Source organism: Numida meleagris, chromosome 2 (assembly GCF_002078875.1).
Source record: "Numida meleagris isolate 19003 breed g44 Domestic line chromosome 2, NumMel1.0, whole genome shotgun sequence".
Classification (NCBI taxonomy): domain Eukaryota; kingdom Metazoa; phylum Chordata; class Aves; order Galliformes; family Numididae; genus Numida; species Numida meleagris.
The window spans coordinates 12,298,438-12,320,966 of NC_034410.1; the positions used below are offsets into that span (position 1 = coordinate 12,298,438).

Below are 22,529 nucleotides of genomic sequence, written 5' to 3' on the forward strand. Positions count from 1 at the left end.
AGAATAACCACCACTATTCTCTGCATAATTACTGCTATTTTCTTTTCTTCTAAGGTTTTAGGAGCTATCTCCATTACCTCCACGTGTAATCCACCGACAGGTTTGGGAAACATTGTGTACTAAATTCTCTTCAAAAAGAAATATAATTAATTTTAAATGTATGTGATGGTGATAATTATCAAGACCTAACATCTAATAACTTAGCACACCACTTCTTTTGATGACAATCCCAATGATTTTTCATATTTTATTATTATGACTCTTTAATACAAATAAAATCTGATGCAAATTTACATCTCACTTCCTATACAGAATTAACTTACATTCTTACTAGAGCTATCTGAGAAATTTGGAAGGAATATTTAGAAATAGAGTAAGATACTCCAATTTAGTGAAGTCTGCTTTAATTCATTCTTCCACCGCTGTTCTCATTAACAAGCTGCAAACAAGTTATTAAGTCTTTCCATGTATCATTTCCCTCCAACAAAAACTGTTTTACAGGAGCACTAAGAGTTTCAAAACACGCAATGCTGATGTTAATCCATAGCCATACAACCTACAGTACAAAGCTATTACCTAATTAAAGACATCCAATGCTAAAGGCAGTTAGCAGCTAACGGCAGATTAGAAAATTTGAAAAAAATGTGTATATATTCATGCAATAACACACATTTTTAAAAAACTTGACCTAGAATGCTCAAGAAAAAAAGGTTCCAGTCTTGCAAAGTATCCACAACTGCCTGATGATTTTAAATTCCTCCAATGGCTGTAGGAATTAATAATGTCCTGAATTTCACAGGTACATCTGACATAGTGGTTTATGCACATGGTGTATTCAAGTAACGATGTGTGCTCATTTCTGTGTCATTACTTAGAATAGCGCTGCTGAGATAGCAGACTTGGATTCACGTACAGCAGCAACAGGTAACAAGCACGCGGAATACTGATTTTTAGCAAAACTTTTTAATATTCTGTCCTGCGTAGTCAGTCTTAAGAACAAACAGAACCAAACTGTGAGTAGAGTTATCATAACAATTGTGGGTACTTTTACAAGGCCAATGTAGACAATTAGAATGGAAAGAAATGGAAAGCAAGACAAGATATGAAGTAAATTGGGTCAGAAGGGTATTTCCATACTCACGAGTACCTAAAGCACAAGGTAAAAAAAATCAGTTATGGATACTGGGCACGTTCTAACATTACATGGGAATATTTGGGAAAAGATTGGTAGAGAAGGGAGAAATACTGCAAAAATTCCAAATGACCGGATGTATTCAGTTCTGGGCAATATAAAAAGAAATTGCCTTACCTCAAGTTTATATGCCCTATCCCTGCTGAGGGGCTCCAAAGGAAAACTCAGGTTATTTGCTTCTGCCAAAGAGCGCAAATCAAAATAATACTTGGCATAAACACTGGAAGGGACATTAATATTGAACTGCAGCAGCTCCAGAAACTGGCGTTCCAGCTCATTCCTGTAGAAAGATGAATGTGAAAACATTTTTCAAACTATGCATCCTGAATGTAATTTACTTTAAATTGCAAATGGTGCTAACCAAGTTCATTTCACGTTCTTGACAGATGCAATTATCCTAGTTAAAATTTTTAACTGGTCTACTAAGTTCTATGAGCATGCATGCTTCGGTGAGGAATATTAAAGTTGCTGCACCTTGCAGCTGCTACTGCTGTGCCAATCAAACCCAAAGCCAAACTTCTGCCAGCAGAAGAGACCCTTTAGCTAATACAAGGTAGGAAAAGGGTAAAGCTAGGAAAATAAAGTTCTTGTAGTTTCTGCAGAACCTCCACTAGGTGGATCTGCACACACAGCTATGCAAACACAAAATACAGCCGTGCCCTAAATTTGTCAGACAGCCCTCAGAGATGTTGCAAATTACCCTTACGTACAAATGACTGGATAACTTGTTTATTCTCTTTTGGCTTTCATAATAAATCACTTAAAACCAGACACGGGAAATCTGATTTCTTCAGCATACCATTTGTCTGGGCTTATGAGCAGAATACAGCGATTTTTTTCTCTAAGACTTGCAGGAAAAATTCACCTTGTCGATCAATACCTCAAAAACGTGCTTTTCAAAAGAATGGGTAGGAGCAGAAGGCCTCTTTGAGCTCCTTGAAAACTTTGTTGTATCAATACATTATTATCCATACCAGTACAATAAAAAGCACGTAGATAAATAAGTAAAAAAAAAAATTTTTTTTTAAACCGAAACAGAACAAATTTCCAGCTTTTGTAAATTGTATGGTAACTAAATATCCTACACAATACACACACGGGGGCATTTGATATACTTAAAACCAGTGATTTCAAGATACAAGAAACAAACAGGCAGTAAGTTTTGCTGGAGAGCATGGACTGCATAGGTTTGTTACCAGCAGGTATCGACTGACTATGGTATTGCATTCAAGTTGCATGTTGACTGCAGTGTATGTGCACAAATAAAGTGCAGGCATTTGTCAAAGGAAGAGGAAGGTTCTGAGGATATAAGAAGAACAGTGGTCCAGTAGTTTTCAACACTGAATTATTATTTTTTTTTCTTACTTCCTACTGGAAGGCCATTACACATTGCAATAATTTTCTTTCCTTACCTTCGCTTTCAAGGCAGTGCTATATACACAACTATGGACACGGACTGTAGTTCAGTCTCTCAAGTCATCTGCTAGCCTTTAGGTTCAGCTCAGTGTACTGAGGATGATTTATAAAACCCTGAAAATTCTGCATCATGTTTTGTAAGGTAAGTTCATGCTTAATGATTCACATTAGTTGAAGACTTAGGCTTGGAGTTTTTCCTGCCTTATTAACATAAATAATGAAAGCCCTCATCTAGTATAGACCAAGGCACTTGAAAACCGTAACACTGTATTGTCCCAGCTACCCAAAGAAAGAAAAAAAAAAAGAGAAATAATCCATCACATCAGAGACGGGAGGAAAAAAATGCTTGGAAAAACTGGCATTAGAAAGAGAAGCACCCAACTCTTCACTGAAGCATTCACAAGGAGCTCCAAGCACAAAGCTCACAAAACTGACCATCAAGTACCATACAGAAAGAGAGCCAAGGCTCCCTAAAGGCTGCTGGCTCTCTACTTTGTGAGAAACATACAATCTTCAAAACTTTGAGGACAAGGACTCATCAGTGGTCTGTTTAGAGAGCATGAAGCACAGAAAGAGGACTGGTGGCAGCACGTGAGCATAGATCTGCCACTGGAGTCATGTTTTCATATCACTGAAGTGCAACTTCTAACACCATCTGTTTTTGTCAAAAGCAAAAACCTCTTTTTTTTTTGTCTGTTTCCTCTCACATCATCACAGTATGCCCCTTCTCCTGCCTTCCAAAAAAGCCCCGAGAATCAGCAATTTAAAAGCTTGTATTTATAACCATGCTTGATTAATACTGACACATGGCACAGTCAAACCTGTCAGCGTTTGCTTCAACCTTTTGCTTCAAGCTGCTCAGAACTCTACTTTAGCCGATATTTCAGCTTCAAAAATACTTTAAAAGCCCTCAGATTTGCATTGAAGGAGGAGTTAATGGAGAAAGAGCCTTATTGCAACTGAGTCCCCAAAAGCATGAGGGAAGGATCAAAGGAAAAGTATCTTAGCAAAATCATTTGGAAAGCACGCTAAATAGTCAAGAAAGTATTACCAAATTGTTCCGTATGCAACAGAAATCGAAATGGTATTATGTACATTTCTGATTTCTGCTTTGAAATGACAGTTTTCCCCAAACTAATGAGGGTTATCTACAGCACACCATCGCAATGAGGAGTTTATGTTTTTCTACTCTTGGACAGGAAGGAAAGATCTTATTACAAACTACTTGCTAGTACAAATCTAGAGATAACTTTTGTAATATTCAAGAAATGACAGCTACTCACAGCTTCTAAGTGTCTTATCTAGAAGTGTAAGAGCATGCTCCATTTCAAGCAGCCAGCTGTCTCCCAGCTTTGAACCTTTTCCTTACAGATCATTTTTAGAGTAGCTATAAAGTAGTTTCTTAGTAGCTTAGATTTAGAGCAGCTGTAACATAAATGCTTTGTCTTCACTGCACTGAGATTGCAAACTGAGATTCAAAAACCACACTGTCTGTATAAACATTTTTTCTTGCTTACTTCCCCCTTCTTTCCTCTTCACTTAATAGTGTGTAGCCACAACATAAATACAGAACAATTGTAAATATAAATAAATGTAAACGGTATCTAGCCACAGTAAACTCTTTTCAGTGACTACGATTATGACATAACTGAGTTAAAGCAGAAACAGGTTTTTTATTTTTTATTAAAAACACAGATCCTTGTTTAAAAGAGCTTAGGAACACAGAGATACTGTACTAAAAACATCTCTTTATTCATTCTACTGTCACTAGTTCTTTATGTAGGTGTAGCTTCAAACCATCACTCTCTGAATGCACTAGTCTGTGGCCTATTTAGGAATCTGGCCCCACCAGCGTGACCCCAGCACCATTATTCCAACTTCCACCATTCTAGCAGCACTCTCACATGCACATGAACTCAGAGAAGGACAACTGCGAGCTGGTGCATGGTACGTGTCTCAGCCCTGGATGTTATGAAATTCAGGCACTTCAGCAAATACATGTAAGACATACTAACCAACCAACCAAGAGCACTCGACTATCTAATGGAATAAATATTCATTTTTGAATTTGTAAACATTAAGATCTTAATTGTGTTTACTCTTATCACAGTTCCTTTTATTGCTATTGCAGTATGTTCTTAAAATGACTGGGAAGTACCTAGCCATGTACTGTAACTCTGTATGTGTCATTAGAATACATTTCTTAAGAAAGCCATTGTGTAAAAAAATGGAAAAGCTATCAAAATGAATTTTCTCTTTGCAAGTAAAAATATATATATTTTTTAACCTTGCAAACAAACTCAGTAGGATATGGAAAAAAACCAGAGTACTTGAATAATGGCAGAAATATGTGAGTGATCATTTAAGGGTTGAGTAATGGCAGCAGTAAGTGGGTGGCTGTCTACAAGTTTTTAGGATCAGAACAAATCTTTTTCTTGTCTTGTTCTACCGTCCGTGCAGAGAACTAACATTACTGTACGGATTGCTGAACTAAAGACAAGCAGGCCTATCTGACATCTGACTTTCTGACTTTTTTTTTGTCAAGTCACAGATTTCAATATTCTGCAAGTTCACTGTGTGTGAACATCCAGCAGTAAAATACAGTTTAACAACAACAACAGTTCATGTTTTCCACGTAAGCAACTCTCCAGCAGACCTTCTGCCACATCTATCAGGACCCACCACGTTTAGATACAACGCAGACACACAAACTTTATATAATTGATGAGATAAATTCCCTTCCCCCTCATACACACAGAGTGCGGACAAACACACGGAACTCACATGTCTTCAACTGTGATATCTTTCAGGATCTGGCAGTAATCCACATTCCACACCGCTTGGTCGTCCCAAACCTTGGATGCCAGCAGAATTGCACCCAGTACAATTCGCTTCCAGTTTGCTGGACAAATATCTATCTCTGCATAAGTTAGAAGTCTTTCAAGATATACCTGTGGAAACACATTAAAATCAAAACTTTTTCATTTCCACTTAATAGCAAAATAGACTAAGAAAACTATTCTAATAAACCCATTACAGCAATTTCAAAACAGTAATCTGGTCTCAAGAAGATTCTTTTATAAAAGCTGTGGGTTTAACGGATACATTTATGCCAAGCTCAAGACTGGATGTGATAAATTCATGTTTTAGTTGACCTCTGCTTTCTATATAATAATCTAATCTATATAACAATCTAATAATACCAGAAACAAAACTTTTTTTCCCTAACTGTTGCTTACATATTTGTATGTTTAAATGAATTCAAATGATAGTTTAAATAAATTATTAAAATAATAAACAAATAAAATGCTACTTACTAATGTGGAAGGCAAGCATATGCTACTAATTATAGTTACTAGCTATCATACAAACAACCATGGCTCTAATTTCCAGACAGTTATCAGATATGGCATCATGTCATGCAGGTCCCCTCTAGCAAACCTGTGCAAAATATCACTAACCAAACTGGCAAGAGCATCCGAGTCCCTAGAAATAAGCCAAGTGGTCACTCCAACACAAGGATTCAAGACGGGATCTCAGAAAAATGTGTGTGAGTGGGTGAGGTGAGAACAGCACTGGAGCCTCAAAAGACTCAATTCTCCATGGAGCGCTCCAGAAATACATACAAAACCCACAGAAACACAAAGCTCAGTAAGAAGGCAGCACATGCATCTCAGCAAAGCTTGACTACTTGATGGTTCTGTTCCAAAGGCTGCCTTTTGCTTCTCAGGCAGCCCGTGTAAACCCCTTACTATTAATACAAACATACTTGTTCATTTTAACAAGCAAAACTGCTCCATGACTTATGACCTAACAATTCCTGGAATTGTCTCAGGTAAGCAGAAGGCTTGTTCAAAGCAATACACACCACTAATGCAGGGAGCTTCATAAGTAGGAATTGTTGCAGTATCATGCCACTCAAATTAGGGCAATGGAAATCAACTTCATTTGCCTTACAGCAACGCTGAACTTGACCCCTTACTGCAAATGCAATCCCCTTAAATTTCACCTTTCCACACAGTTTTAGTGATTTCAAATGAGTACCCCACTGAGACACTCATCTATGTACATATAGAGAACAAAGAGCAGACAAAATTCAGAATATCCCTTCCCTATACAGCTCTAGCTTAAAAAGAGAGAGAAAAAAAAAGGCACCGAAAAATAAGAGCAGGGGTTCTGCTGTGCACCCAAATTCAAAGGTATTCAGAGAACTCATACCTTAAGCAGAACTTTCCCACAAGCAAAAGGGGAGCGTAAACATGCTGCCACCTTCCCAACAGCACATAATCGAGAAAACAGCTTTAAAAATGAAACAGCTTATTAAGATGGTATTCTTATACCACCTGACCTTTGAACGTCTTCTAGTAGCATGGTGAGGGATATGAATAATAACTCTAGTCCCTGATGATAACATGGGCTTAATTCCAGAAGAACAGTTTGCTGGAATGAGGCTCTACATCACCTTCTGATAAAACCGAAGATGATAAATACCCCACCAGGAGAAAGGCGCTTTGATTGGTTTCTGGCTCCTTCCTTGAAAATGCCTTAAAAGAGCATTTTGTTTTGTACCCTTGCTCTGGCCTCCCTGACTCAGTCTGGAGCTTTAAGCGTGTACTGAAGAAGACAGAAAAAGAACAAAGCTCATCTTGCAGCAAACGTTTGCAGAAGTTTACCTAAGTCCTCAGCTAGTGTGAGAATTCAGCATAAGGCAGGACTAGTCTCCAAAAATGCCTATGATATCCTAATAGTTTAGTTTTCCAGCTTGCAATCAAAACCCTCAGGTACAGTCACTGTCCTTATAGCCCACTCTAGCTGCAGTTTGTAGGGAAGCAGACGGCTCTGCAGAGAGTGAACGTCAGGCAGAGGAAAGGCTGGAACACACCTGGGCTTCCACACTACTGAGGCAGGGTACCTTCGTGAAAGCAGTTAAGGGCACGGACAAGCTCTCTCTCCTACACACAGAAGAAAGCTCACTGTGACAAAGGGAACTGCTAACCCTTCTTTTTATCTCAGAGCATTTCAATACACCTGGTCCAGGCCACAGGAGCAGCGTGAACACCATGATTCTGACCTTGATAGGCAAAAAGGAGAAAGGAGAGGTACAGCTTGCCATGTGTTCAGTAGCTTACATTCTTTCAGGGTGGCTGCTTCTGGCTGCTGCAAAGATGTGCTGAATCAGCACAGACTTTTGGAGAATGGCCAGGTGGCTCTCGGCCCATTTGAAGTAGGCTGGTGGGCGATCAGTCACTCTGCTGCTCATCCCAAACAAACGCGTGGCTGGTGGGAGAGCACCACCTGCTTTGCTGGCAGAAGCAAGTGAGCCTTCCCGTGTGCAGGCAGACACACTCCACGTCAAGTACAAAAAAAATAATATCTGGAAACGTTGATCCTGTACTGCTAAGTGTGACATATGGACATGCCACTTGCATTCACCTTAGTTATGCAATTAAGTAGTAACATCTTAAAAACAGGGGCCCATTTTCTTAAATACGGGTTTTGAATCACAGACTTGGGATTCTGTGTTTACTTCATGGTTCAATATGTATTTGTGTGTTGTGATGAATTTCCCTCAATTTTCAAAAGCGAAACACTTGTTAGATTTTCTTTAGGACTAGCTGCTATAAGGTCATACAAGAAATTCGAGTTTTAAAAGCCCACTGTGGAAAAGAATATTGTTGCTCCTATCTCAGGATGATGGTAGAAATTTATGCATACATTGAAATATTAAAAAGTTTGGAAGGCAATATAAGAAACTCTTACTAAAAAGCTCAAAAGCCTCATCTCATCTCTGGATTATTTCAGCAGGTATTTCTTTACAGAAACAGAACTAATAAAAACTAAAAAGAGATTTCAGAATCAATTAGAAATATGTTTTAAAAAATTCCATGATTTGCCTCCACCCACTTTTAACAGTCGGATCCAGGCTTAGCAATGCATCTAAACCTTGAAACAGATTGAAGCTGTTACTTTTCTGTATAACTCATCTTTTGCAGTGCTTCTTCTCAAAGTGAGCTTTTGTGAGCAACGCTTCCCTGAGCACTTCTAAATATCTGAAAGCTGAATTCCAAAAAGACAACAGATTAATTCTGCCTTAATTCAACCTCTAGTTCACCTCAAATAGTTTAACAGCTTCCAAGAGCCATCTTCACAACACCTGTCATCATTCACTAAGTTCCATGACTGCATGTTTTCAGATTTTTACAGAGCAGTAACAACACTGATTAAGTTTACTGATGTGACGCAAAGAGAAACTCTCATTGGTTCTAGTCAACCAATATACTGTTCCGAATTGTCTCAGCTTGCAAAGAGCGAGTATAAGCAACACCAACAACACTAAAAGCTTCAATACTCATTTTCCATATATTTAATTTCCTAGTTGAAATGAAAGTGCAGTTCTGAGCTGGAAAATACCAACAGGCATTGGCCTACCAATACATTTCCATTAAAAACTCAGTACCCAAGAGTATGATGCTGCCATTAGTAATTTACTGTGTTTGGAATGAACCACACATTTGATGCAACTACGAGCCCCTAACAGCTCTTCATGGACAGCACTTGCACCTCACTGGAGACATCATAATGACTGGTGTGCATTTCAGAAGATAAGCTGCACAGAGCCAAGACCAGAAAAGCACTCTTTAATTCTTATTTTTCAATTTCCCACAGATTTCCACAAAAATTTTGCAATGATTGACCTTTAAACTTGGAAATCAGCAAATTATCATTTGATCATGAGTGAAACCAATTAGACAATTTGCCTTTGTTAAGAATTCATTGATCTCAATTAATGAGAATTTCTTTATCCTAATTAAAGTTACCAGTTAAAGGTATAGATATTCCCAAATTGGCTTGGAGTCTGGAGAGGTTCATTAGCTTAGATGCAGCACCACAGGCACGTAATTAAATGGCTTCCAAAACTATTTCAGGTCCAGAAGAGGTACAGATCTGATTTGTTTCAGCACGTGTCTTGAGCTAATTAATTTGCTGGACCTGAAATTACTCCATGCTGAGCTAGTCTGGATACCTTTGATCTTAATTCCCAAGATTTGGACATGCAATGGCATGGTAGAGAATCATTTCACCATACATTATCAACAGTAGGCCTGGAGGCTTTTTCTCGAGAAACAGAACTGCAAAATGGCACAAGGCTAACCAGACTGGCAAGTGCATCCACACTTCAGCACTGATATGGCTCCAGCAGGACCACTGCTGTGCCACACCTAATCCCCAGGGTAATTATGTGCAGTTGGGTGAATCCATCCCGGTCTTCTCCATAGTAACAATCTCAGAATCCAATGCTGCTCCAGATATGCGGGATGTCCCACCCCCCTGTAATTCTGGATACCAGACAGCTGGTTACACAACATGCCAATTAACAGCAAGTACATGCATTTGAAGAAACTGAAAACTAAAGACAGTAATGAGGAGTTCAGTTTTAGGATGAAGCAGCATTTCATTTTTTCCATCTCTAAGGATGCAGATATTTTGCATAACATATTTTGTATATTATATAGTATTCTCAATTAGGAAGAAAAGTTAAAATACTTGAGGAAATGTACTTCTTTTTCTTTCCCATTCTGGAGGATGTATGCCAAAAATGAAAGTGTCAAATCATTTTATTTCAATATTTCATAATCCAAAGGAACATACAAATTTTATTAAAATCTTAGCATGGGATTCTTTTCAAGGTTTTGTTTCTCTTTGTTACTTCATTTTGGAACTGTTTAACATCAACTTCCAATATCCCACTGAAATCTCTTATCACACTGAATTTGCAGTTTAAGGACCCCAAATCCTGTAATTCTCTTCCCCCTCTTCTCCCCCCCACCTTATGAAACAATGGAATAGGTTTTTTGTGGAGGTCGTGTGATTTCTATCCTCACAGAAATTCAGAACTCAGCTGGGCAGTCCTTAAGCAACTTCATTCAGCTGGCCATACTCAGAGCAGAGGCTGGACCAGATGTGACCTCCAGAGTTCCTTCCAACCTAAATTGTCCTGGGATTCTGTCTGTCTGAAGTACTGGAGCTTCCTGGGGTGCAACACAGAGGTGAGAAGTTTCAGGTTCCCTTCAAGGAAGTTGAGTATGAGTCTTGGCAATCACCAAAGAATGTCACTAGTGTTTGTGGAAGAACTCAGAATTTTGAGGCAGTAGCAAGAAAACAGTATGACCTTTTCTCATATTATTTTTGTATCACCTTATGTCAAACTCTATCTTTAACCAATAAAACTCTAGGGGCTTTAATCAATACTCAGCAGATTTACATTGACAGATAGAAGACTACGCTTCTGGTATTTTAAGTTCCATAATTGAAAATCTACAAATTAACGTATATTTGCAACAACCTGGTTTCCTCCCTCTCATTCAAACTTGATAATGACCTCACTAGGTAACTCACACTATTAGAATCATAGAATTGCTCAGGTTGGAAAGGACCTTCAAGATCATCAAGTCCAATTGCAACCTAACCATGCTACCCTAACAACCCACCACTAAATCATGTCCCTGAGCACCACATCCAAACGGTTTTTAAACACATTCAGGGAAGGTGACTCAGCTACCTCCATGGGGAGCCTGTTCCAGTGCTTAACAACCCTTTCTGTAAAGAAGTTTTTCCTGATATCCAACCTAAACCTCCCCTGATGCAACTTGAGGCCATTTCCCCTTGTCCTGTCACCTGTCACCAGTGAGAAGAGACCAGCCCCGCTCCCACTGCAATCACTTTTCAGGTATTTGAAGAGAGCAATGAGGTCTCCCCTCAGTCTCCCCTTCCCCAGACTAAACAGCCCCAGTTCCTTTAGTTGCTCCTTGTAGGGCACATTCTCTAAGCCCTTCACAAGTCTTGCTGCCCTTCTTTGGACCTGCTCCAGCACCTCAATGTCCTTTCTGTATTGAGGTGCCCAAAACTGAACACAGTACTCGAGGGGAGGCCTCACCAATGCCGAGTACAGGGGCAGGATGACTTCCCTAGACCTGCTCACCACACCATTCCTGATCCAAGCCAGGATGCCACTGGCCTTCTTGGCCACCTGGGCACACTGCTGGCTCATATTCAGCCGACTGTCCATCAGCACACCAAGGTCCCTTTCCGTCAGGCAGCTTTCCAGCCACTCCTCCCCAAGCCTGTAGGGTTGCCTGGGGTTGTTGTGACCAAAGTGCAGGATGAGACACTTGGCCCTGTTGAAACTCAGATGGTATGCCTTGGCCCATCGATGCAGTCTATCTAGGTCCCTCTGTAGTGCCTTTCTACCCTCTGGCAGATCAACACTCCCTCCCAACTTGGTGTCATCTGCAAACTTACTGAGGGTGCACTCAATCCCCTCATCAAGATCATTGATAAAGATGTTGACCAGAAGAGGCCCCAGCACCGAGCCCTGGGGGACACCGCTCGTGACTGGCCACCAACTGGATTTAACTCCACTGACCACAACTCTCTGGGCCCGGCCATCCAGCCAGTGTTTCACCCAGCAGAGCGTATGCCCATCCAAACCATGGGCAGCCGGCTTCTCCACAAGGATGCTGTGGGGGACAGTATCAAAGGCCTTACTGAAGTCCAGGTAGACCACATCGACAGCCTTGCCTTCATCCACTAAGCAGGTCACCTTGTCATAGAACGAAATCAGGTTTGTCAAACACGATCTACCATTCATAAACCCATGTTGACTGGGCCTGATCTCCTGGTTGACAGGGGACAGGGGTTAGTTGCAGAAACACAGAATAACTAAATAAATACAGCGTCCATCCCAAAATATCATAAAGAAGTAAAATGAAATACACAGCCTTGTCTTTTTAATGAGAAAATTTCAGCATGTCACAACACCTTGAAACTAAAAAGAAATCTATATGAAAAAATCATAATTGGTGGTGGATCCCACATAGTCAAATTACAGTTCTAAATCCAATCACTAAATTGCCATATGCTCTGTTCTGCGCAACTAGCTAGTTCCCTAACAAAACTCTCCAGAAAAAAACTGTGCTTTCAATTGCCCATCTGGGCATTTAAAATGTTCTATAGAGGTCTGGTACCACCCATTTGGTGGAAAAGGACATCACATCATCACCGTCCTTGCAATTTCATCCAATTTTCATTTTTGAGACCAAATGTTGAAACACAATAATGAATGCAGTCATAAAATTCTGCAAATGCAAGTAATTGAAAAGTAGCATTGAAGATATTTATAGGAAACATTAATGAAACTGAGAGCAAAATCACACATCTCCAGGTTTGCCCCCTACTTTGGTCATTTTAAGACAAACATTTGTAATGCATATAAAATACACTCATACTTTTAGGCAAGATTAGCTGTCCAGTCTAAAACTGGAATCAGTATTCAATCTTCAAAGTTAACGTCCTTTTCTGCTGGGGAATTAAAAAGGAGGCGACCAACAATAATGCATGCACACAACTGTCCTCGTGATTCTTACACGACGTGGAGCCCAGCCTGGCCACTGTTACTGAAGGAGAGCCAAAGCCTTCAAACAGAGCAGTAAACAGCACAGTGCGTTGTACTCTGAGGTCTGCACAGGAACGTGCATCTTCCATTAGCTGCATACAGAGTGCAGCTAGGCCTGGCCAGTTGAAAAGGATCTCTGCTACAAATCAAGTATCTCTAAAGCCTCCGATAACATTCTTTTACTACTTTTTTTTTTGTTTTCTTTAAACCAGTAACTGTTTCTTCATTAAATAAAACATGCCAAAATGATACTTTATCAGCACTTAAAAGCAAAAACATTCCAGAGAAAGAAAATCAATTAAGGGCTTCCTCCTTCACTCCAAATAAACAGAAAACAAAATTATCTTCAGATGCTACAATTTTCATCACGCAGTTTAATGATATTAGTTCAAAAATATTCTCTCTCTACCCAGTTGCTAAAAACACAACTAGAGAGTACAGTAAGAACAAGGAACATCTGGCTGGATTAATTAAATCCCTGTTTTTCATAAGGAGAATTTACTCTTACGTACTTCAATTTTCAAATTTCCCAATATTAAATCCCTCAAGTCACAGTATGAACTCTGCAATACATTTCAAAACGCTCCTCTGAACTTTGCAGAAATAATTCAGATCACGTACTACATGCATACAGATATCATATCTATGCTGAGTCTATAGAGTATTTGCCTATGAAAAATGTAACTTCTCTGAAACTATTATGCATACTGAAGCTTCTCTGGTGACTTAGACTTGGCCTACTTGCACAAAACTCGGAAAGTCACATCAAGACAAAGCAGAAAACTTGGACCATTTTCCTGTTCAGGTCTAGTTAATAGAATTGTATTGTTTTCACAGAACAGAACAGCAAGGAGTAAATATTCTATTCTCTTGACACATAAACACTGTATTGTTTTCACGTTGGTATGGATAACATTACTGTTCACATTTTTATTTGTTATCCAATTAATACACTAATATAAGTCCAACTTGCCGCCTCTGCAGTCAAGGAGATAGTACAGATGACAGGCATTTCTCAGTTTCAGCAAGGATGTGAATACTCTGCATCAGGGGAGAAGCACTGTTTTTCTCCCAAAGTCAGGTCACAGAGTCCAGTTCAGCTGTTCACTGGGACAAAATTCTTTTTTTACAAGACAGAAATCAGGAACAGAAGTAATTCTTAAACTAATATTATTCTTAAGGTATTACTTTATAAATAAATAATGTGAATTAATATTTAATTGTTTCAACCTGAGATTTTAATTTTTTCACCTATCAATATGGGAAACCTCTTGGCAGCTCTGGAGGCTGTGTGAAAATTAAATCTTTTGTTTAATTATAAATTGGTTTTCCTGTAATAGTGAGACTTTAATTGAAATATTTTAATTAAGTGCTTAAAGCAATATGATGCTGACTTTTTTTTTGCTGGAGAGTAGCTTATCTAATGGTCTAGAGTATCACATTTACCCTACTGCTGTGCTACATACAGACTGCTATACAGTCAGTTCTAACTGCTGCTTCTACCTGGTTAACAGCATACAAGAAAACAACAAGTGCATCCAACTATACTCCTTAGTCTATGTTAATAATTTGGGTTGCCTAGGCAGTAAAAAAAATGGAGGTTAGGACTGCTTAAAAATAATTAGAGTGAAATAGAATAGCTGTAGCCTCTAGTTCAAAACGTATTATGATCTCCTCAGATATACCTCCTACCTTCTGGCAGCTCTCCCTCAAGGAACAAGTGGCAGACCAGGGTATCACATTGCTCTCCAGTGCCGGAACAGACTATGGCAAAACATAGGCTTCAGCAGTGTGTGCTGCTCCTTCCTTCTCCAGTCAGGATTTCAAAATTGATAACATTTGGAGGATTCATAAATAGCACTATCAACACTATGAAGATATCAGAAATGCTGTGGAGAAGAGGAGGTTGATTGCTTTCTAACCAACTAATTTCTCCATTTGAACATTTTAGAAACGATATGATCTGTCTCTGGGGCCCCTTCTGATGACACTAACAAATAAAGAAATGGGATCTAAAAGAACAGAGGAAACAGAACAACAAGAGCAAAATTTCAAACTTGCAAAATTCTCTAGCTGTCCGGAAAGAGGGGTCAACCATCTCGAAAACACGGGTAATAACAGCAGAACAGTAATGCAGATCACCTACACCAAATTGCCTGCAAACATCTGCATGGCCACTTTGAGAATAAGATTATAAGACAATATATCTGTTATCAGTGCTGCGTAAAAAATGCAAGCTATCTGAAGTTTCAAGTGCTAACAACTACAGAAACTGCAGTATGACAAAGGAGTTAGAAACATTTGTATCTAATTGCAGATCATACCAAAAGCAGTACCTCACAAGGAAGCCACATGAGAAACAGAAGAGGCAAGGAACTAGCTGCAAATGAAAGATACTCAAATATGCACATGGGTAAAGATTTGTGGCAAAGAATTTTCCATGCATTGCAAAGACAGGAAGATATTGTTATTTAAAAAAACAAAACCCTCTTCCTTTCTGCTAAAGAGTGCCCTCGTTGATCAAATAACCTAAGATCAAATAACAGATAACTACAACAAGGTTTCACTGTATTTGACGGTAGACTAATTAAATTACACAAGAACACACTGATTCACAAACTTATCTTGCCTCCAGCAGAAAACGCTCAGGAAGAAGAAGGACAAGTACTTAGTGCAATTATGTAAAAGAGACAGACAAAATGTCACCTCAGAAAACAAGTAATGGGTAGGTCAACTAACTAGGTAGAGTAATACTTCAAAATGCAAGGGTGGAGCACTGCAGGGTGTTTATTGCTCTATTTCCCTCAGATTCTTGTTCTGTACTGGCTAGAACAATTAATTTTGACTGTCTAAAGGAGAAAATCCTGACAACTAATTTCTCGCCCCTGGCTTCTAAGATCAACAGAGAAAAGGAGTAGATCTTGCTTTCAAAATCCACCTTCTCCAGTTTCCCCTCTTACTATCTAAAGGGCACAAAAAAGCTGTTATGAGACCACATGTTGCAGTTGAGAAAAAAACACATTTCATTCAAATATTTCTGACTCAAGAATGTGGCCAAAATTGTGCCTGAAAGCTGAAGAGATTTGACAGGATATAAATTTCAGGAAAATGAAGAAATTCTCAGCTGGTGGAGATCACTTTAGCTCCTTTAATCCACACAGCTATGCTGATCCACACCAGCTGAATATCTGAGCCTTTTCTGTATTGTGCTATTTTTAAGTAGCTAAACTTTAGCCTTGGGCACAATTGTTCAGTCCTTGATGCAGTCCTGAAAGACAAGTACAGTGGAAGTAAAAAAAGAAGCCATCGCTAACGTGTTTCAGTCACTGACCAAATCCTTCGTCTGTCCACCAATTCTTACTAGTGCTATCAGATTACCTACAGCTGTCCCCTGACTCTCCGTTGGGAATTATAGCAATACACAATAAATCCCCCAAAGTGGAAGGATTTCTGCTTTTAACGTTCCCTCCTGTCCCGACTGCTTATGCCACCTGTGCTTTCCATTAGTCACTCTGGTGGCCTGTAATGCTATAGCTCCGTGAGGGACGAAGCCCCAGCTTTTGTGTCACACGTTATCCAACCTTTTCTTTGATCAGTTACTCTCCCCAAGAAAATAAACTGCAGTATCTCTTCCCATCGAGAAATTCCTTTGGTCGCCATGGTGAGAAAAAATCCCCTGGCAACACCTACATCCATTAAATCATGCAAAGCGAGCTTTGGGAACAAAACTGAGTCTGTTAGATAGCTGATGTCATCGCGCAGACACTCACCAGGGTGACAATGGCACATTCAGCAGTCAGTTGAGCAGCACTGAACAACGTCCGAACGAAGCGGTAAATCTGTTTCTGCTCAGGATCGTGTTTGTCATAATCTGGCGGCACTTCGGATTTCTAAGGAAGAAATACTTCCAAATAAGCGACCAAAACACAACGGAGCAGGCAGAAAGGCAGTTCACATGAAAAGGAAAAAGAGATGGATGAACTTACCGAAAGGGGATGAAGGTTTTCATCAAAAATGTCTAAGAGCATTCTTCCGTCTGTATCCCTAAAAAGTATTAAAACCAAAGCAGTGTCATTATCAGAACACAACAACGCGCAACTCTCACAGATGCAAGTGTATCATTAAAGATCCAGTACTCCCTATGCTGAGGTACTTAGAAACGCTGCAGAAATGTGACTTGGCACACACACTACCATAAAGCTCACATGTAATATGAAGTCCATGCTATAAAGTATGCAAAAATATTTAACTTTCAACACCCAAGATATAAAGCTCCCTACTGTGAGGCTTTTTTCACAGCCCAAGGATGTACTATGATAAACTTCTAACACAATGAAATCAACTCAGCTTGCTCTTCTTAACTTCGCCGTGTAGATCCTTGCCACATTTTTTAATTAATTTCTCCTCCTCCTTAATTGTCAATGCCACAAACATTTATAAACATGTGACACTATTTTTACAGCTATACTTTATGTAATATATATTTACTTCCATTTTGTTTCTTTGGAAGACCCTTTCCTATTAATGATTTCTGAAAGCCAAAAGTATACAAAAAATAATTTTTAAAAAAGCAGACAAAATAATATTTGTATTCATTGACTTAATTAACTATTTCTCTCAGATCTCTGTTGTTCAAGGTCAACAAGAAAGTGGATGCAACTTCACCTCTAGCATCCAGAAAGCAATTTAAAATTTCTGCTGTGTGTAACCTTAGCAGGAATGTTAACAATTTCAAAAGCGAGTGCTGTAACAGTGCCAGCTAGAAATGGGACACTTTCTGGACAGATGTATCCATGTCACTTCCTTAATACAATACCATCTTTATTTATTGCATCCTCTGGTCACAGAAGTCTTAAGAGAGAAATCACTGAATATGTTTTCTGTCTTTACTCACCAGCACATACCTCAGAGCACGCAAACATGAGTTTTACAAACAAACTCATGTCTATAAAATGTACTTATTGGTGGATAACAGACTTAAACCTCAGCATCTGAACACGATTATTGTTTCTGCTATAAAGCCTGCTCACACTGAAAATCAGCTCTGTTCTTTTATAAAGGAGTAGTTAATTTAAAACCAGCACGCAGACTGAGATAATTAGTTCAAAATTCCTAATCAGCCAGTATGTTAGAGCAGACTCTTTTACCCCTACAGGAAAATGCTAGTACCCTAATGCAGAAGCAGTCTCTCTGAAATCAGTGCTCAGCTACAGTACGCTGCGGCCCTTCGCAATGAGAATACAGAAAGAAAAAACGTATTTTATTTCTTCGTGTGTAGCTGGTACATGCTAAGAAGGCAACTTGGGTTGCCAGAAAAAAAATCTATTACACCAAAAAATGAATGGATAGGGTTTTGTGCCTTATTCACTAAAATAAATTCATTTTGTTACCTTTCAAAAAGGAATACTCTACTAATTGACCTAAGCATTGTTCATTGTTGGTTTGTTGGGCCCTAGTTTGCTTATTTATTTATTCAGCAAATTCACCAGTGCTTTTCTTCCAAAAGCAAGCCATGTGTAGTCTCCTACCAGTCGTAGGATAGTGTGACAAAAGCTGGAAAAAGTCAGTCAATGGAACAACGACAGCAGACAGTGGGAAAAGCAGGAATGCTAACTAGAATGTTAGAGTCAAAATGTGGGGAACATATGAAGCATACATATAGTTTCTCTGAAAACTTGCATCTGGGGTTGGTGACAGTTTAGAATACTGGAAAATAATTTAGTTTTACGCTTAGCATAGAGGAGAAACAGATAATTGTTATCTGAAAATAATTCTTCTCTGGCAAAGCAGGTGCTTGATTCGTTTTCTGTCAAAATGAACTTTAAGCCTACCCAAGGGCTGCAGCAGTTTCTTACTCCCCAGCCCCCATAACAAACTCAAATCTGCCACAGACGTCAACGACTTCCTCTGGCCTATAATGGCAGGAAATGGAATACAAGTTTTGCTATTGCTGTTTCAGCAGCACATACAACCGAATGCTGTCATCACGTTGTTCCCTCCATTCCTAAATGAGAGACAACTGAAGACAGTTGTTTTACATCTTTCATTTTAGTCATTAATTGATGTACAAGCACCTGTTGCAGTGTCATGGTGTCACTGCTTACAATGTATCCCATTGCTCCTAGGAACTTCAGGTGAGAAGCAGCCACCAGTTCCTGCTGAATAAATTCCCATTCCACTTCCAAAAGTGGAAAGACAGATAGCAAGTTTTCTAAGAAAATAACAATCAGAGCGTATCTGTTTTCAAGTCACAGACATGGGATCCTTTCTTTTATTAATGTGTACCCTCTCCCTCTAATTGTTGCAAGTCAAACTTGCATCAGGTTCTGCGATAAGACTACGAATGTGCATATTTTACTGCAGCCAGAAATCAAAAGGAAGCGAGCCTGGCTTCCCTTGGCTCTGAATTTCCTCCTGACTGACTGTGAGCTCTTACTGAAGTTTCTCACCCACACGTAGTCTCTAAGGTGCCCCTGCTCTGCTGAGCTTTTTACTCACTTGGCATAGAGTTTAACAGAGCACTTACAATATTGTTCCCCAAAACTTTTAGAACCTGATTAACTCTGGGAACCGTGTTAGTCAGTCAAGCATAGACAAAATTGATTAGCTGGCTGGACTAACCCAGAGATGTTGGAATGAAAGGGAAAGAGGGAACCACAGATGGATAAACAAGTAAACCAAGCATGATCATTAACGCTTCATTTCCTAGGATTAATGCTTCATTTCCTAGAAAATTAGATTAAAAGGAAAAAAATATTTCACTCCAACTTTTGCTTTACAGATTGCCATGTTTCAGTCCAAGGCTCACTGAGCTCTTGGAAAGTCTTCTAAGAGTTTTCAACAGCGATCAAACCCTAAACCCTTCTGCCTTTGTGCACTTCTAAAGGTTTCTTCCGAGACATCAGCTTCATTTCAAGAAGTGCAATGTGTTCCAGTGACCTGAAACATGGTCCCAAATGACGCACCAGCTTAACTTTGAAATTAGGAGTAATTCCCTTTGCTCTAGTTGGACTTCTTACAGTCCTGAAGAAAAACTTGTAAGTTGGTTTGTTAGATCGAGATCTATGCCAAGCTCTCTGAGAAGACAAGCTGAAAAGCCACGGACACAGAAGTCGCTGGAAGTATTTATACAAAACCTCTTAAAAAAAATCAGAGAATATTATTTTATGATAAGGTGACTTATTATATCATGACAACAAGGAATTTAAGAAACAAAACTGCAATTCAACAACAACAGTGTTAATTCATGTACAAAGTTACCTTTTTGGAGAACCTGATTTCTATTCAATTGTAATAGTCAACTTGACTGAGCAGAGATCTGAAACGTGCTACACCAGAAGAGAGAAGCCAGGACCTGCTTTATTTCTGCAGCATCCTGAATTATATCTATTGACAGTGTCACTCTCACTGTATAATTAATGGCTTGTATTTCAAAATCTATTAACTGATTGTAGACTTACACAGTTGATTTTACAAAGGCATAGCCTAAAAAAATAAATCTGAAAGGCATTATTAAGATTTCCTCTAAACGGAACTGCAACATATATTAACGCACAAGTGCCCAGGGCATATGATATCAAATACTGAATCATCAGAGCTTTTAAATGCTAACCGGACTTGCAGATTTTAATGATACATAATCCTCTAACTTTTATTCCTTTAAGCAAAATAGGAGAATACGTTTCTTTTTTCTAACATGGGAGATAACAGAAGAACTACCCAAAGACATTTTCAAAAAAAAACCAAACCATTCTGGGTTTCGGAAGTCCATTTGTTTTGATTAGAAATCTTCAGTACAAGTACACGTACCTGTTTTTGATGTGGTAATATATTGCAAGAGCTACACTGTAAAGAAAAAATCAGAGTTAATATTTCATATATTATTTGTGATGCTAACACCCAAAATTAAAACCTAGCAGAATGTATGACAAGAAGTAAGCTCAGTGCCTTTTTTCTTTTGTTCATTATTAGATGCCAGGAAAAAAAAGTAAATAGATTTAGAATATTTGTTCAGCACACTCAAAGTGCCTCCTTTTCACTACTAATGAAGTACCATATAAAATACTCAAAATCTATATACCAAGTCACACACAACTTCAATTTAAAGCCCACTTCCACTGAAGTCAACGGTATCACATTACTGATTTCCAAATTTGAAGAAAAAGCAACACAGCATTGGGCATTCAGTTTTAATGTTTGATAAGGATGGGGCTTCGAGCAACCTGGTCTAGAGGGAGGTGTCACTGCCAATAGCACAGGGGTGAACTAGATGATCATAAAGGTCCCTTCCAACCCAAACCATCCTATGATCCTATGATAATGCTGTAAGGCTAACTTGAAACATATTAATCACCACTGGCTTATGTTTTATATTGATTTTATGTTTAAATGCACTAAGTTCTGGCTCTTTCTACATAGTTACTCGCATGGGAGACTCAAATACTGGGCTTCAACACTTTAATGGCATCAAGTTACTGATTTCAACTTGTGAACGATGACTCCCTGAATGATTTACTGCATTACGCATTTCCCAACTCTCAATCATACCGCTAGGTACCTCTGCACAGAGACAGAAAGTATCCTTAATTCACAGAAATCTAACTTTTTATTTACATATGCAACTGATCGCATTCACGTTTGAGACTGAAGACTTTTTTAAGACCTGGCTTCTCATAGTTATTCTCCATTTTCCAACTTGTGACTTTAGCTTTATTATAGGATATCTGCTTTACTAAGGATACAGCTTCACTGAAGGTTAGAGCACAAAGAGCAGCCTCCCTGATTACTCTAATGGCACAAAATCCAGCAAAAAACTAAAGTGGAATGGGGAGAGAGCTCTCTGATTCTATTTGTTGATTATTTGGTCTGTCAAATTCCTTGTAAGTTGCTTTTGTCTTACACTGATGCAAAATGGCTCTCTTTTCTATTGACAGTCTTTTAAAAGAACAACTCATTTTTTTAACACACATATATTTAAGAAATTAAAAATTACTGTGTACTCAAGGACACTCAAAAGACACAGTCCTCACTCAACACAAAAAATCAGATTTATGAATGAATTTAATTTGGCTGAAAAGTATTTAGCAAGTGAATTAGTCCTAAAATCTAATTTTAAATGATGCTCCCAGGAACAAACTTGCAGCTCCAGTTTGTTTTATGAAAGTGGATGCAAGAACACATATGCAGAGCTCTGCTTGCTGTCCATATTGTCGCTTTGGTAACAAAATGCCAAATTAAGTTTAGGAAAATATTTACTCTTCAGAAATCTATACCAGAATCTGAAGGTCTCTCAGAGCTGTAATAGATTAACTCAAACCCAAGTTTTATTTTGCTTTTCATGCACTGGTTCAGCTTGCATTCAAAGTGCCTTATCTAGCAGCTAACGTAGCTTTCCATCACCATACTCTGGCAGCCCACCCATTCTGAAGACCTCCAGGTAACACACTAACATTTCAAACCCACCAATAC

The 22,529-nt window shown here is 38.8% G+C and overlaps 2 protein-coding genes across 6 annotated transcripts in view; both read right to left on the bottom strand.

The window, feature by feature from the left end:
* The window catches only part of GJD4 (gap junction protein delta 4), a 28,046-nt gene extending 26,605 nt beyond the window's left edge, over window positions 1–1,441 (bottom strand). Inside the window, exon 1 of the mRNA XM_021386125.1 lies at window positions 1,310–1,441. The gene's annotated coding sequence lies outside the window, so the exon portion shown is untranslated. The remainder of the gene's footprint in view (window positions 1–1,309) is intronic.
* CCNY (cyclin Y) overlaps window positions 1–22,529 on the bottom strand; it is a 116,880-nt gene that overhangs the window by 7,352 nt on the left and 86,999 nt on the right. For all 5 annotated transcript variants that reach the window (XM_021386126.1, XM_021386128.1, XM_021386131.1 and 2 more), the window contains 5 exons: window positions 20,871–20,906; window positions 17,048–17,105; window positions 16,832–16,951; window positions 5,393–5,559; window positions 1,310–1,472 (listed from right to left, as the gene is read on the bottom strand). In XM_021386126.1, the coding sequence (XP_021241801.1) occupies window positions 1,310–1,472; window positions 5,393–5,559; window positions 16,832–16,951; window positions 17,048–17,105; window positions 20,871–20,906 (544 nt within the window). The remainder of the gene's footprint in view (window positions 1–1,309; window positions 1,473–5,392; window positions 5,560–16,831; window positions 16,952–17,047; window positions 17,106–20,870; window positions 20,907–22,529) is intronic.